General features: G+C 48.8%; 1 protein-coding gene across 1 annotated transcript in view; it reads right to left on the bottom strand.

Annotated features, from left to right (window-relative positions):
* Positions 1–13,854, bottom strand: part of LOC139269202 (tenascin-R-like) — a 465,249-nt gene extending 451,395 nt beyond the window's left edge. Inside the window, exon 1 of the mRNA XM_070888294.1 lies at positions 13,624–13,854. Coding sequence (XP_070744395.1) covers positions 13,624–13,854 — 231 coding nt within the window. The remainder of the gene's footprint in view (positions 1–13,623) is intronic.
* Between the last annotated feature and the right edge of the window lie 904 nt (positions 13,855–14,758).

Here is a 14,758-nt window from a genome sequence, read left to right as displayed (position 1 = left end):
ATCTATATTAATGACTTGGAAGAAGGGACCGAGTGTAATGTACCCAAGTTTGCTGATGATACAAAGATGGGTGGAAAAGCAATGTGTGAGGAGGGGACAAAAAATCTGAAAAAGTACATAGACAGGCTAAGTGAGTGGGCAAAAATTTGGCAGATGGAGTATAATTTAGAAAGTGTGAGGTCATGCACTTTGGCAGAAAAAAATCAAAGAGCAAGTTATTATTTAAATGGAGAAAGATTGTAAAGTGCCGCAGTACAGCGGGACCTGGGGGTACTTGTGCATGAAACACACAAGGTTAGTATGCAGGTACAGCAAGTGATCAGGAAGGCCAATGGAATCTTGGCCTTTATTGCAAAGGGGGTGGAGTATAAAAGCAGGGAAGTCTTGCTGCAGCTATATAAGGTATTGGTGAGGCCACACCTGGAATACTGCGTGCAGTTTTGATTTCCATATTTACGAAAGGATACACTTGCTTTGGAGGCAGTTCAGAGAAGGTTCACTCGGTTGATTCCGGAGATGAGGGGGTTGACTTATGAGGAAAGGTTGAGTAGGTTGGGCCTCTACTCATTGGAATTCAGAAGAATGAGAGGTGCTCTTATCGAAACGTATAAGATGATGAGGAGGCTTCACAAGGTGGATGCAGAAAGGATGTTTGAACTGATGGGGGAGACTAGAACTAGAGGGCATGATCTTAGAATAAGGGGCCACCCATTTAAAACTGAGATAAGGAGGCATTTCTTCTCACAGAGGGTTGTAAATCTGTGGAATTTGCTGCCTCAGAGAGCTGTGGAAGCTGGGACATTGAAAACATTTAAGACATAAATAGATAGTTTCTTAAACGATAAGGGGATAAAGGGTTATGGGGAGCGGGCAGGGAAGTGGAGCTGAGTCCATGATCAGATCAGCCATGATTGTATTAAATGGTGGAGCAGGCTCGAGGGGCCGTATGGCCTACTCCTGTTCCTATTTCTTATGTTCTTAATATCATGGCTGATCTGATCTTGGACTCAGCTCCACTTCCCTGCCCGCTCCCCATAAGCCTTTAATCCCTTATCACTCAAAAATCTGTCTATCTCCACCTTAAATATATTCAATGTCCCAGCTTGCACAGCTCTCTGAGGCAGCGAATTCCATAGATTTACAGCCCTCTGAGAGAAGAAATTCCTCCTCATCTCAGTTTTAAATGGACGGCCCCTTATTCTGAGACTATGCCCCCTAGTTTTAGTTTCCCCCATCGGTGGAAACATCCTCTCTGCATCCACCTTGTCGGGCCCACCTCTCATTGAAACATATATGATAATTCTTCTTATATATACGTATTACGTTAACAAGCCGACAGTCCTCTGCCACTATGCCTTTTTTAGAAAATTATTAAAAGGGTGTGTGTCTGAGGGGAGGATGGTGGGTGTCTGGGGGGTGGGGGGGGGGGCGGAGTTAGAGGGGAGGTGAGGGGGTGGGTGTCTCGGGGGAGGTGGAGGGCATCTGGGTGGGGGGGGGGGGGGAAGATAGGGGTGTGGTGTCTGGGTGGATGTGGGGCGAGGCGGGGGTGGGGCTGCTTAGAGAGTGTGGGTGAAGGTTGAACATTTGGACCTGCTGGAGATAGTGGTGGGTCTGGTAATGTGTGGGAAACCCAGAAGTCAGTTTTGGAACCATCTTCCTGACAGGTTACAACTGTTTGCCCATTTCCCCCTCCCCCAGACCCAATGCTACCCACTCCCCCACTGGGGCAGTATCTCCCCTGTTATTGCAGCCCACCTTCCCGGACAGTAAGCTCACAGATCTCCCCCATCTGCTGCAGAACACTGCGTCTCACGACCAACGTTATTCTTGGAGCCACTCCAGCACCTGAGCCCACAGCTCCCGGGAGATAGAGGCAGCACGCTGTGGTTACTGCAGATTCGCTGTGTGTTATTTTCCACTTTGCCCTACTTATTTCTGAATTCATCTTCTCCCAGTTATCAGCTGCAGCTCAGTGGGGCAGAACCTCGCCTCTGGGTCAGGAGGCCGTGGGTTCACATCCCACTGCAAAGGCTTTCGCACAAAAATCTAGGCTGGCACACCAATACGTTACTGAGGGAGTGCTGCACTGTCGGAGGGGCAGTGCTGAGTGAGTGCCGCACTGTCGGAGGGGCAGCGCTGAGGGAGCGCCGCACTGTCGGAGGGGCAGCGCTGAGGGAGCCCTGCACTGTCGGAGGGGCAGCGCTGAGCGAGTGCCGCACTGTCGGAGGGGCAGTGCTGAGGGAGTGCCGCACTGTCGGAGGGGCAGCGCTGAGGGAGCGCCGCACTGTCGGAGGGGCAGTGCTGAGCGAGCACCGCACTGTCGGAGGGGCAGCGCTGAGGGAGCCCTGCACTGTCGAAGGAGCAGTACTGAGCGAGTGCCGCACTGTCGGAGGGGCAGTACTGAGCGAGTGCCGCACTGTCGGAAGGGCAGCGCTGAGGGAGCGCCGCACTGTCGGAGGGGCAGTGCTGAGGGAGCGCCGCACTGTCGGAGGGGCAGCGCTGAGGGAGCGCCGCACTGTCGGAGGGGCAGTACTGAGGGAGCCCTGCACTGTCGGAGGGGCAGCGCTGAGGGAGCCCTGCACTGTCGGAGGAGCAGTGCTGAGGGAGCGCCGCACTGTCGGAGGGGCAGTACTGAGGGAGCCCTGCACTGTCGGAGGGGCAGCGCTGAGGGAGCCCTGCACTGTCGGAGGAGCAGTGCTGAGGGAGCGCCGCACTGTCGGAGGGGCAGTGCTGAGCGAGCACCGCACTGTCGGAGGGGCAGTACTGAGGGAGCCCTGCACTGTTGGAGGGGCAGTACTGATAAGATGTTAAAACAGAATCTGCCAAATCTTGAGAATGGATATAAAAGATCCCATGGCGCTATTTCGAAGAAGAGCAGGAGAGTCCTCCCTGGTGTTCAGCACTTATTTCTCAACAAACACTTGAGATGATGCGGTCATTCTGACATTGCTGTTTGTGGAGCTTGCTGTGTGCAAATAGACAACAACTTGCATTGATATAGTGACTTTAACCTCATAAATTATCACAAAGGTGTTAGCAAAACAAAATTTATCAGAGCCATGTAAGGTGATATTAGGGCAGGTGACCAAAACTTGGTCAAAGAGGTATGTTTTAAGGAACATCTTAAAAGACGAGAGGTGGAGAGGTTTAGGGAGAGAGTTCCCCAGCTTCGGGCCCAGGCAGCTGAAGGCACAGCTACCTGTCATGTATCTTACATTATTATATATAACTGTATCCTAACATGCTAGACATGACTGTAATAAGATATGACCTGTACCACCAGCATACCTTACCACCAGGGGTGCACTTGCAAGAGACAGGTATATAAGGACAGGTCTCAGGTAAGTGCAGCATTCTAGAGCTGTGAAATAAAGGTGCAGGTCCAGAGTGACCTTGACTTCACAACATGTCTCGTGTGAATCTGTACTGAGGGGACAGGACTTTACAGTGGCGACAGGTTACGGGATTACAGAATCCACAGAATGGCGAACAACGGATCAGATGAAAAGTACAAAGAGGGAGACAATTGGGAGGACTTTATGGAAAGGCTCCAGCAAAGCTTTGTAACCAAAGATTTGTTAGGCGATGATAAGGCAGACAAGAGAAATGCCCATCTCTTGACCAGCTGTGGCTCGAAAACATACGCTTTAATGAAGGATCTGTTGGCACCCGAGAACCAGCAAGCAAGTCGTTTGAAGAATTGAGCACACTGGTAAGAGACCACCTGAAGCCAGCGAGCAGCCTACACATAGCCAGACACAGGTTCTACAACTACAGATGCTGTGTGGGCCAGAGCATACCTGACTTCGTGGCGGAACTTCAGAAGTTGGCTAGTTTATGGGAGTTCTCCGATGAACTGAGGAGAGAAATGCTGAGAGACTTTTTCATTGAAGGAATAGGCCACACAGGCATATTCCGAAAGCTCATAGAGACCAAGAACCTGACCTTAGAGGCAGCAGCACTGGTTGCACAGACATTCTTGGTAGGGGAAGAAGAAACGAGGTTGATTTACAATGCAGGTACGACAACTAACGAAATATTGGAACAAGAAGTTCACAGCACTGAACAAGCTGCTACCCCCACACACAGACAAAACCGGGAGAACATGTTCTCGACAGCAGGCAGAAGCCATCAAGGGCCACAGGAACGGCCATTCACACCTCATCAACCCACAATGCGAGCAATCAACTGCAAACTGAGAGAAGCTCAAGAGAGATCAGCCAGACGCAGCTCATTCTTTGGAAACTCTTTGAACAATGGAACAGGTCTGTGCTGGAGGTGTGGGGGTGGACACTCGGCAAGAGGATGTCGATTTCAGCAGGCTGTTTGCAGAATTTGTGAATATACAAGGCATTTGGCCCGCATGTGCAAAAAAACGGCAGCTCGGCTGGTATACGAATTGGATGGGTCGGAAAGCGGACCAGAAGATGGTGGGGACAATACGATCAATGGCCGCTGCTCCTACAACAGGATGCCTCCTATAATGATGAGGGTCCTACTCAACGGGATACCTGTCAAGATGGAGCTGGATACGGGAGCGAGTCAATCTCTCATGGGCGCTCAACAATTTGAACAACTGTGGCCGCATAGAAGAGACAGACCAAAACTCACAAGGGTCGACACCACACTAAGGACCTATACCAAAGAAATCCTACCAGTCCTCGGCAGCGCCATGCTCTGTCACACACAAAGGGACAGTGAACCGACTTCACCTGTGGATTGTCCCCGGAGACCCCCCAGCACTGCTGGGGAGAAGCTGGCTGGCAAAACTAAACTGGAAATGGGATGATCTCCATGCCATGTCATTAGAGGAATGGATCTCCTGCTCAACAGTTATAAAGCGATTTGAATATTTCTTTCAGCCAGGTGTGGGCACTTTCAAAGGGGCCAAAGTCAAAATCTACATCACACAGGATGCTGGACCGGTCCATCACAAGGCCAGAGCTGTACCCTATGTGATGAGGGAAAAGATTGAACACGAACTAGACAGGCTTCTGCAGGAAGGTATTATACCACCTGTGGAATTTAGCGACTGGGCAAGTCCCATCGTCCCAGTCATGAAGCCTGATGGATCCGTACGAATCTGTGGGGACTACAAATCTACCATAAACAGAGTCTCCCTCCAGGACCAGTACCCACTGCCCAGAGCGGAGGACTTATTTGCCACATTGGCTGGAGGTAAACTTTTCTCAAAATTAGACCTCACATCTGCGTATATGATGCAAGAATTGACCGAGGAATCCAAGCTACTCACCACCATCAACACACATCGAGGCCTTTTCATGTACAATCGATGCCCATTCAGCATCAGGTCGGCAGCTGCCATATTCCAGCGCAACATGGAGAGTCTGCTCAAGTCCATGCTGGGGATGGTTGTATTTCAAGACGACATACTTATCACGGACAGGGACTACGACTCCCATCTCCGTAATTTGGAGGAAGTACTAAAGCAGTTGGATCGGGTAGGCCTATGAGTCAAGAAATCCAAGTGCCTGTTTCTCGCCCCCGAGGTTGAATTTTTGGGTAGAAGGATTGCCGCTGATGGAATCCGCCCAACAGAGTCCAAAACAGAAGCAATTCGCCTGGCACCCAGGCCCCGGAATGTCTCAAAACTGCGCGCCTTTCTCGGGCGACTCAATTACTTTGGGAACTTTATGCAGAATTTAAGCACGCTGCTGGAGCCTCTCCACGTGCTGCTCAGAAAGGGGCGAGATTGGTTTTGTGGGGATGCCCAGGAACACGCCTTCAATAAGGCACGCAACCTTCTGTGTTCCAACAGTGTTTTGGCTTTCTTTGACCCAGGTAAAAAGCTAGTTCTCACATGCGATGCGTCAACATATGGGGTCGGGTGCGTTTTGCAACATGTCAATATTGCGGGCAAATTACAACCCATAGCTTATGCCTCCAGATCACTTTCGCGGGCGGAGCGCAGGTACGGAATGGTAGAGAAGGAGGCGCTCGCGTGCGTGTACGGTGTCAAAAAGATGCACCAATACCTTTTCGGAGCCAAGTTCGCATTAGAAACCGACCACAAGCCCCTCACGTCCCTCCTATCTGAGAGCAAGGCAATAAACGCCAACACCTCGGCGCGAATTCAATGGTGGGCACTCATGCTGGCGTCCGACGACTATACCATAAGGCATAGACCAGGCACAGACAACTGTGCCGACGCGCCCAGCAGGCTACCCCTGGCGACCACGGAAGGGTCTGATGAACAGGACTGTGAGATAGTCATGGCAATCAATGCCTTTGAGTCCACAGGTTCGCCTATGACGGCTCGCCAAATCAGAGCTTGGACGGCCAGCGACCCCATGTTATCCTTAGTAAAAAGATGTGTCCTAATCGGTGACTGGGCAGAGGCTCGCGATGTCTGCCCCAAGGAATTAAAACGCTTTCACAGGCACATGCATGAGCTATCACTACAAGCAGACTGCCTGATGTGGGGCAGCCAAGGAGTCATGCCTCTGAGAGGTAGAGAGGCATTTGTCTGGGAGCTCCACCGCGAGCACCCAGGGATCGTTCTCATGAAGGCCATAGCCAGATCCCACGTCTGGTGGCCTGGTATTGATGTGGAATTGGAGCTCTGCGTTCGAAGGTGGACCATTTGTGCCCAACTCAACAATGCCCCCAGGGAGGCTCCACTGAGCCCATGGCTCTGGCCTACCAAACCGTGGTCGCGGGTGCACGTAGACTATGCGGGCCCATTCATGGGCAAAATGTTCCTCGTAGTTGTAGATGCATTTTCAAAGTGGATCGAATGCACCATTTTAAACTCGAGCACAATCTCCACCACTGTGAAGAGCCTCGCAACCATGTTTGCAACTCACAGAATCCCTGACATATTGGTCAGTGACAATAGTCCGTGCTTCACCAGCGCAGAATTCCAAGACTTTATAATTGACCACGGCATAAATCACATCAAGACAGCACCGTTCAAGCCAGCCTCCAACGGCCAGGCAGAGAGAGCATTGCAAATCATTAAACAAGGCATGCTTAAAATCCAAGGTCCCACGCTGCAGGGTTGCCTGTCGCGACTGCTGCTGGCATACAGATCTCGTCCGCACTCACTGACTGGGATTCCCCCCCGCGCAACTGTTGATGAAAAGGACTTTAAAAACAAGGCTCTCATTAATCCTCCCAGACATGCACGAAATCATTGAGGCAAAGCGCCGTAAGCTGATTGAGTACCATGACAGAAATTCAAGGGGGAGATGGAATGAGATAGGGGACAAAGTGTTTGTACTAAACTATGGCAGGGGTCCCAAATGGCTTGCAGGGACAGTAACGGGCAAGGAAGGAAACAGGCTACTGGTAGTACAAATGGAAAATGGCAAAACCTGCCAGAGGCATGTAGACCAAGTCAAAAGCAGATTTATCAACAACACTGCGGAACCAGAGGCAGACTACAATGTGGATCTCGCACCACACCTGGTGGACAGACAGAGGGAACAACCTGAGGAAAGGGCAATCCCAACAGACAGCCCAGGCGAGTCAACAACAATCACACCAATCGAAACAGACAGCCCAGGTGAGATACCCAAAGAAAAACAGACACCAAGGCAAACAACTGAACCACAACTCAGACGCTCCACGCGAGAGCGTAGACCACCTGAGAGACTGAACCTATAAAGACAATTGGGGTAAGGTGATGTCATGTATATTACATTATTATATATAACTGTATCCTAACATGCTATACATGACTGTAATAAGATATGACCTGTAACCACCAGCATACCTTACCACCAGGGGTGCACTTGCAAGAGACAGGTATATAAGGACAGGTCTCAGGCAAGTGCAGCATTCCAGAGCTGTGAAATAAAGGTGCAGGTCCAGAGTGACCTTGACTTCACTACATGCCTCGTGTGAATCTGTACTGAGGGGACAGGACTTTACACTACCGATACTGGAGCGATTAAAATCAGTGATGCACAAAAGACCTGAATAAGAGCAGCGCAGAGATCTTGGGGGTTTATGGGGCTGGAGGAGCTCACAGAGATAGGGATGGGTGGGGTCACTCTGAAGACTCGGTGCCTCAATGCGAGGAGTATTCGGAATAAGGTGGATAAATTAACTGCACAGATAGCAGTTAATGAATATGATGTAATTGGCATCACGGAGACATGGCTCCAGGGTGACCAAGGCTGGGAACTCAACATCCAGGGGTATTCAACATTCTGGAAGGATAGACAGAAAGGAAAAGGAGGCGGGGTGGCGTTGCTGGTTAAAGAGGAGATTAATGCAATAGAAAGGAAGGACATTAGCTTGGATGGTGTGGAATCGGTATGGGTGGAGCTACGGAATACCAAAGGGCAGAAAACGCTAGTGGGAGTTGTGTACAGACCACCAAACATTAGTAGGATGGGGACAGCATCAAACAAGAAATTAGGGATGCGTGCAATAAAGGTACAGCAGTTATCATGGGCATCTTTAATCAACATATAGATTGGGCTAACCAAACTGGCAGCAATGCAGTGGAGGAGGATTTCCTGGAGTGTTTTAGGGATGGTTTGAGAGACCAATATGGCGAGGAACCAACTAGAGGGCTGGCGATCCTAGACTGGGTGATGTGTAATGAGAAAGGACTAATTAGCAATCTTGTTGTATGAGGCCCCTTGGGGAAGAGTAACCATAATATGGTAGAATTCTTTGTTAAGATGGAGAGTGACACAGTTAATTCAGAGACTAGGGTCCTGAACTTGGGGAAAGGTAACTTCGATGGTATGAGACGAGAATTGGCTAGAAAAGACTGGTGAGTGATACTTAAAGGGTTGACGGTGGATAGGCAATAGCAAACATTTAAAGATCACATGGATGAATTTCAACAATTGTATATCCTTGTCCGGAGTACAAATAAAACAGGGAAGGTGGCTCAACCGTGGCTAACAAGGGAAATTAAGGATAGTGTTAAATCCAAGGAAAACGCATATAAATTGGCCAGAAAAAGCAGCAAACCTGAGGACTGGGAAAATTTTGTAATACAGCAGAGGCGGACAATGGACTTAATTAGGAGGGGAAAATAGAGTATGAGAGGAAGCTTGCTGGGAACATGAAAACTGACTGCAAAAGCTTCTATAGATATGTGAAGAGAAAAAGATTAGTGAAAACAAACGTAGGTCCCTTGCAGTCAGATTCAGGTGAATTTACAATGGGGAACAAAGAAATGGCGGACCAGTTAAACAAATACTTTGGTGCTGTTTTTATGAAGGAAGACACAAATAACCTTCCGGAAATACTAGAGGACCGAGGGTCTAGTGAGAAGGAGGAACTGAAAGATATCCTTATAAAGCAGGAAATTGTGTTAGGGAAATTGATCGGATTGAAGGCCGATAAATCCCCGGGGCCTGATAGTCTGCATCCCAGAGTACTTAAGGAAGTGGCCCGAGAAATAGTGGATGCATTGGTGATAATTTTCCAACAGTCTATCGACTCTGGATCAGTTCCTATGGACTGGAGGGTAGCTAATGTAACACCACTTTTTAAAGAGGAGGGAGAGAGAAAGCGGGTAATTATCGACCTGACATCAGTAGTGGGGAAAATGTTGGAATCAATTATTAAAGATGAAATAGCAGCGCATTTGGAAAGCAGTGACATGATCGGTCCAAGTCAGCATGGATTTATGAAAGGAAAATCATGCTTGACAAATCTTCTGGAATTTTTTGAGGATGTAACTAGTAGAGTGGACAAGGGAGAACCAGTGGATGTGGTGTATTTTGACTTTCAAAAGGCTTTTGACAAGGTTCCACACAAGTGATTGGTGTGCAAAATCAAAGCACATGGTATTGGGGGTAATGTACTGACGTGGATAGAGAACTGGTTGGCAGACAGGAAACAGAGAGTTGGGATAAATGGGTCCTTTTCGGAATGGCAGGCAGTGACTAGTGGAGTGCCGCAGGGCTCAGTGCAGGGACCCCAGCTCTTTACAATATACATTAATGATTTGGATGAAGGAATTGAGTGTAATATCTCCAAGTTTGTGGATGACACTAAACTGGGTGGCGATGTGAGCTGTGAGGAGGATGCTAAAAGGTTGCAGGGTGACTTGGACAGGTTAGGTGAGTGGGCCAATGCATGGCAGATGCAGTATAATGTGGATAAATGTGAGGTCATCCATTTTGGGGCCAAAAACACACAGGCAGAATATTATCTGAATTGCGGCATATTAGGATAGGGGGAGGTGCAACAAGACCTGGGTGTCATGGTTCATCAGTCATTGAAAGTTGGCATGCAGGTACAGCAGGCGGTGAAGAAGGCAAATGGTATGTTGTCCTTCATAGCTAGGGGATTTGAGTCTAGGAGCAGGGAGGTCTTACTGCAGTTGTACAAGGCCTTGGTGAGGCCTCACCTAGAATATTGTGTTCAGTTTTGGTCTCCTAATCTGAGGAAGGATGTTCTTGCTTTTGAAGGAGTGCAGCGAAGGGTCACCAGACTGATTCCTGGGATATAAGGACTGACATATGAGGAGAGACTGGATCAACTGGGCCTTTATACATTGGAGTTTAGAAGGATGAGAGGGGATCTCATAGAAACATATAAGATTCTGACGAGACTGGACAGGTTAGATGCGGGAAGAATGTTCCCGATGATGGGGAAGTCCAGAATCGGGGGACACAGTCTTAGGATAAGGGGTAGGCCATTTAGGACTGAGATGAGGAGAAACTTCTTCACTCAGAGAGTTGTTAACCTGTGGAATTCCCTGCCGCAGAGAGTTGTTGATGTCAGTTCAATGGATATATTCAAGAGGGAGTTAGATATGGCTCTTATGGCTAAAGGGATCAAGGGGAATGGAGAGAACGCAGGAAAGGGGTACTGAGGTGAATGATCAGCCGTGATCATATTGAATGGTGGTGCAGGCTCGAAGGGCCGAATGACCTACTCCTACACCTATTTTCTATGTTTCTATGTCATGGAGGGATTTGAAACAAGGATCAGAATTGTAAAGTTGGGGATTTGCCAGAGTGGAAGTGTATTTAGGTCAGCGAGCACAGAGGGTGATTGGGTGAACGGGTCTTGGTGCGAGTTAAGATACGGGCAGCAGAGCTTAGGATGAACACAAGTTTACGGAGGGTGGCAGGACAGCCAGAGAGCCTTGCAATTCCTGCATTACAACAGCGATGACAATTAAATGTACCTCATTGTCTGCGAAGTGCTTTCGGAAGTCCTGAAATGCTCTGTAGAAATGAAAGCTTTCTTTCCCGTGCATGTCGAAGAATGGTGGACGACATCGTGGGCAGGTGTTGCACAACCTGCGCTTGCACGGGAAGGTGCCGTGGGAGGGGAGAGGGTGCTGGTGGTGATTGAGGAAGGGGCCAGGGTGTGACGGAGGGAGTGGTCCCATCGGAATGCTGAGAGGGGAGGGGAGGGGAGGGGAGGGGAAGATGTGTTTGCTGGTGGGATCACGCTGGAGGTGGTTCGCAGGCTGCAACTACTGGCCCAAGCATCAGTGCTCAGGCCCCAGCTATTCACAATGTAGATCAATGATTTGGGTGAGGGGACCAAATGTAATATATGCAAGTTTGCAGATGGTTTGGGGGAATGAAGAGGAGCAGGTGGAAGTCCCTGCACCTGTCCTGTATCAGTGAGAGAGCATTTTGGTGCCAGTGATCATAATTCAGTGTCTGTAGATTTACCCATCCTGTACCTGTACCCGTCCTGTACCTGTACATTTACCCATCCTGTACCTGTACATTTACCCATCCTGTACATTTACCCATCCTGTACCTGTACATTTACCCGTCCTGTATCTGTACATTTACCCAACCTGTACCTGTACATTTACCCGTCCTGTATCTGTACATTTACCCATCCTGTACATTTACCCATCCTGTACCTGTACATTTACCCATCCTGTACCTGTACATTTACCCGTCGTGTACCTGTACATTTACCCATCATGTACCTGTACATTTACCCGTGTTGTACCGTGTACATTTATCTGTCCTCTATCTGTACATTTACCCGTCCTGTACATTCACCCGTCCTGTACCTGTACATTCACCCGTCCTGTACCTGTACATTTACCCATCCTGTACCTGTACATTTACCCATCCTGTACATTTACCCATCCTGTACCTGTACATTTACCCATCCTGTACCTGTACATTTACCCGTCCTGTACTTGTACATTTACCCGTCCTGTATCTGTACATTTACCCGTCCTGTACCTGTACATTTTCCCGTCCTGTACATTTACCCGTCCTGTACATTTACCCATCTGTACCTGTACATTTACCCGTCGTGTATCTGTACATTCACCCGTCCTGTACCTGTACATTCACCCGTCCCCTATCTGTACATTTACCCGTCCTGTACATTTACCCGTCCTGTACCTGTACATTTACCCGTCCTGTACCTGTACATTTACCCGTCCTGTACCTGTACATTCACCCGTCCTGTACCTGAACATTCACCCGTCCTGTACCTGAACATTCACCCGAACTGTATCTGAACATTCACCCGTCCTGTACCTGTACATTTATCCGTCCCCTATCTGTACATTTACCCGTCCTGTACCTGTACATTCACCCGTCCTGTACCTGTACATTCACCCGTCCCCTATCTGTACATTTACCCGTCCTGTACATTTACCCGTCCTGTACCTGTACATTTACCCGTCCTGTACCTGTACATTTACCCGTCCTGTACCTGTACATTTACCCGTCCTGTACCTGAACATTCACCCGAACTGTATCTGAACATTCACCCGTCCTGTATCTGAACATTCACCCGTCCTGTATCTGAACATTCACCCGTCCTGTATCTGAACATTCACCCGTCCTGTATCTGAACATTCACCCGTCCTGTATCTGAACATTCACCCGTCCTGTATCTGAACATTCACCCGTCCTGTATCTGAACATTCACCCGTCCTGTATCTGTACATTCACCCGTCCTGCACCTGTACATTCACCCGTCCTGCACCTGTACATTCACCCGTCCTGTACCGTGTACATTTATCCGTCCTCTATCTGTACATTTACCCGTCCTCTATCTGTACATTTACCATCCTGTACCTGTACAGTTACCCATCCTGTACCTGTACAGTTACCCATCCTGTACATTAACCCGTCCTGTTCCTGTACATTCGCCCGTCCTGTACCTGTACATTTGCCCATCCTGTACCTGTACATTCACCCATCCTGTACCTGTACATTTACCCGTGTTGTACCGTGTACATTTATCCATCCTCTATCTGTACATTTACCCATCCTGTATCTGTACATTCACCTGTCCTGTACCTGTACATTTACCCGTGTTGTACCTGTACATTTATCCGTCCTGTATCTGTACATTTACCCATCCTGTACTTATCCGTCCTGTACCTGTACATTTACCCATCCTGTACCGTGTACAGTTACCCATCCTGTATCTGTACATTTACCCATCCTGTACCTGTACATTTACCCATCCTGTACCTGTACATTTACCCATCCTGTACCGTGTAGTTACCCATCCTGTACCTGTACATTTACCCATCCTGTATCTGTACATTTACCCATCCTGTACCTGTACATTTACCCATCCTGTACCTGTACATTTACCCGTCCTGTACCGTGTACAGTTACCCGTCCTGTACCTGTACATTTACCCGTCCTGTACCGTGTACAGTTACCCGTCCTGTACCTGTACATTTCCCTCTCTGCATTTTAGTCCCCTCTGGTTCATTTGCCAATCACCATATAACTGCTCTCTGGTTGGCGACCCATCAGCCAGTGGAAACTGTTCCTCTGCATTTACTCTGTCTAAACACCTCATGATTTTAAGCATCTCAATCAATTCTCCTCTTAGTCTTCTCTGCTCCAAGAATAACCACTCCAGCTTCTCCCGTCTGTAATCCCTCATCCCTGGAACCATTTTCGCCAAAGCCGTCACGTCCTTCTGAATGAGCGGTGCCCAGAATTGGACACAATACTGCAGCCGGGGCGAAGCAGTGTTTTGTGTAGCTCTAACATTACTTCTGGCCTTTTGTACTCTATGCCTCTGTTTATAAAGCCCAGGATCCCATATGCTTTATTAATCTCACGGGCCACCTTTGCAGGCTTGGGCACAAACACCCCCGGTCTCTGTTCTTGCACTGCCTTTAAAATGGTCCCATTTACTGGGTGTGGTTTCACCTCACAGTTCTCTGCGTGAATTTTGTCTGCCATGTGGCCACCAATTCCATCAGCCTATCTTGTTGTCTTGAAGTCGATTACTATCTTCCTCACGGTTTACTACATTTCCAAGTTTTGTGTCATCTGCACATTTTGAACTTGTGCCCTGCACCCCAAGTGCAAGTCATTAATGTACATCAAAAGCAGCAGTGGTCGCAGTACTGAACCCTGGGGAATGATTGTCAGTGTATACCTCCCTGCTGTCCGAAAAACGGACAGGCAATCACCACAAGCGCTTTACATCCATACTGCCCCTTTGACCCGATGGGCTCCAATGTTTTGAAGAAAAAGAAAAGAATGACTTGTCCCACAGTGATTTACAGCCGATGAAGTACTTTTGGAGTGTGGTCACTAGTGTAATGTGGGAAACGCAGGTCGGGCTGTAAAAGAGCTGGAGCAGCAGACCTGGGACATCATGGCCCCCACCCCCTGACCTGTGAGAGAACAGCTCCTCAGGTCAGGCTATACAAGAGCGGGAGCGGCGTACCACTTCAACCTCCAGTGCGAGCTGCTCCATGTGTGCGATGATTTTGAGATGAGTGACTGGGTGACGTCATCAAAACCTTGGTCGCCGTTTTGGAGCGTGGGCAGGAACATTGGCAGGA

This window comes from Pristiophorus japonicus, chromosome 8 (assembly GCF_044704955.1).
Source record: "Pristiophorus japonicus isolate sPriJap1 chromosome 8, sPriJap1.hap1, whole genome shotgun sequence".
Lineage (NCBI taxonomy): Eukaryota > Metazoa > Chordata > Chondrichthyes > Pristiophoridae > Pristiophorus > Pristiophorus japonicus.
Note: the sequence above shows the minus strand (reverse complement) of the source record. Positions and strands in the feature narration are given on the sequence as shown.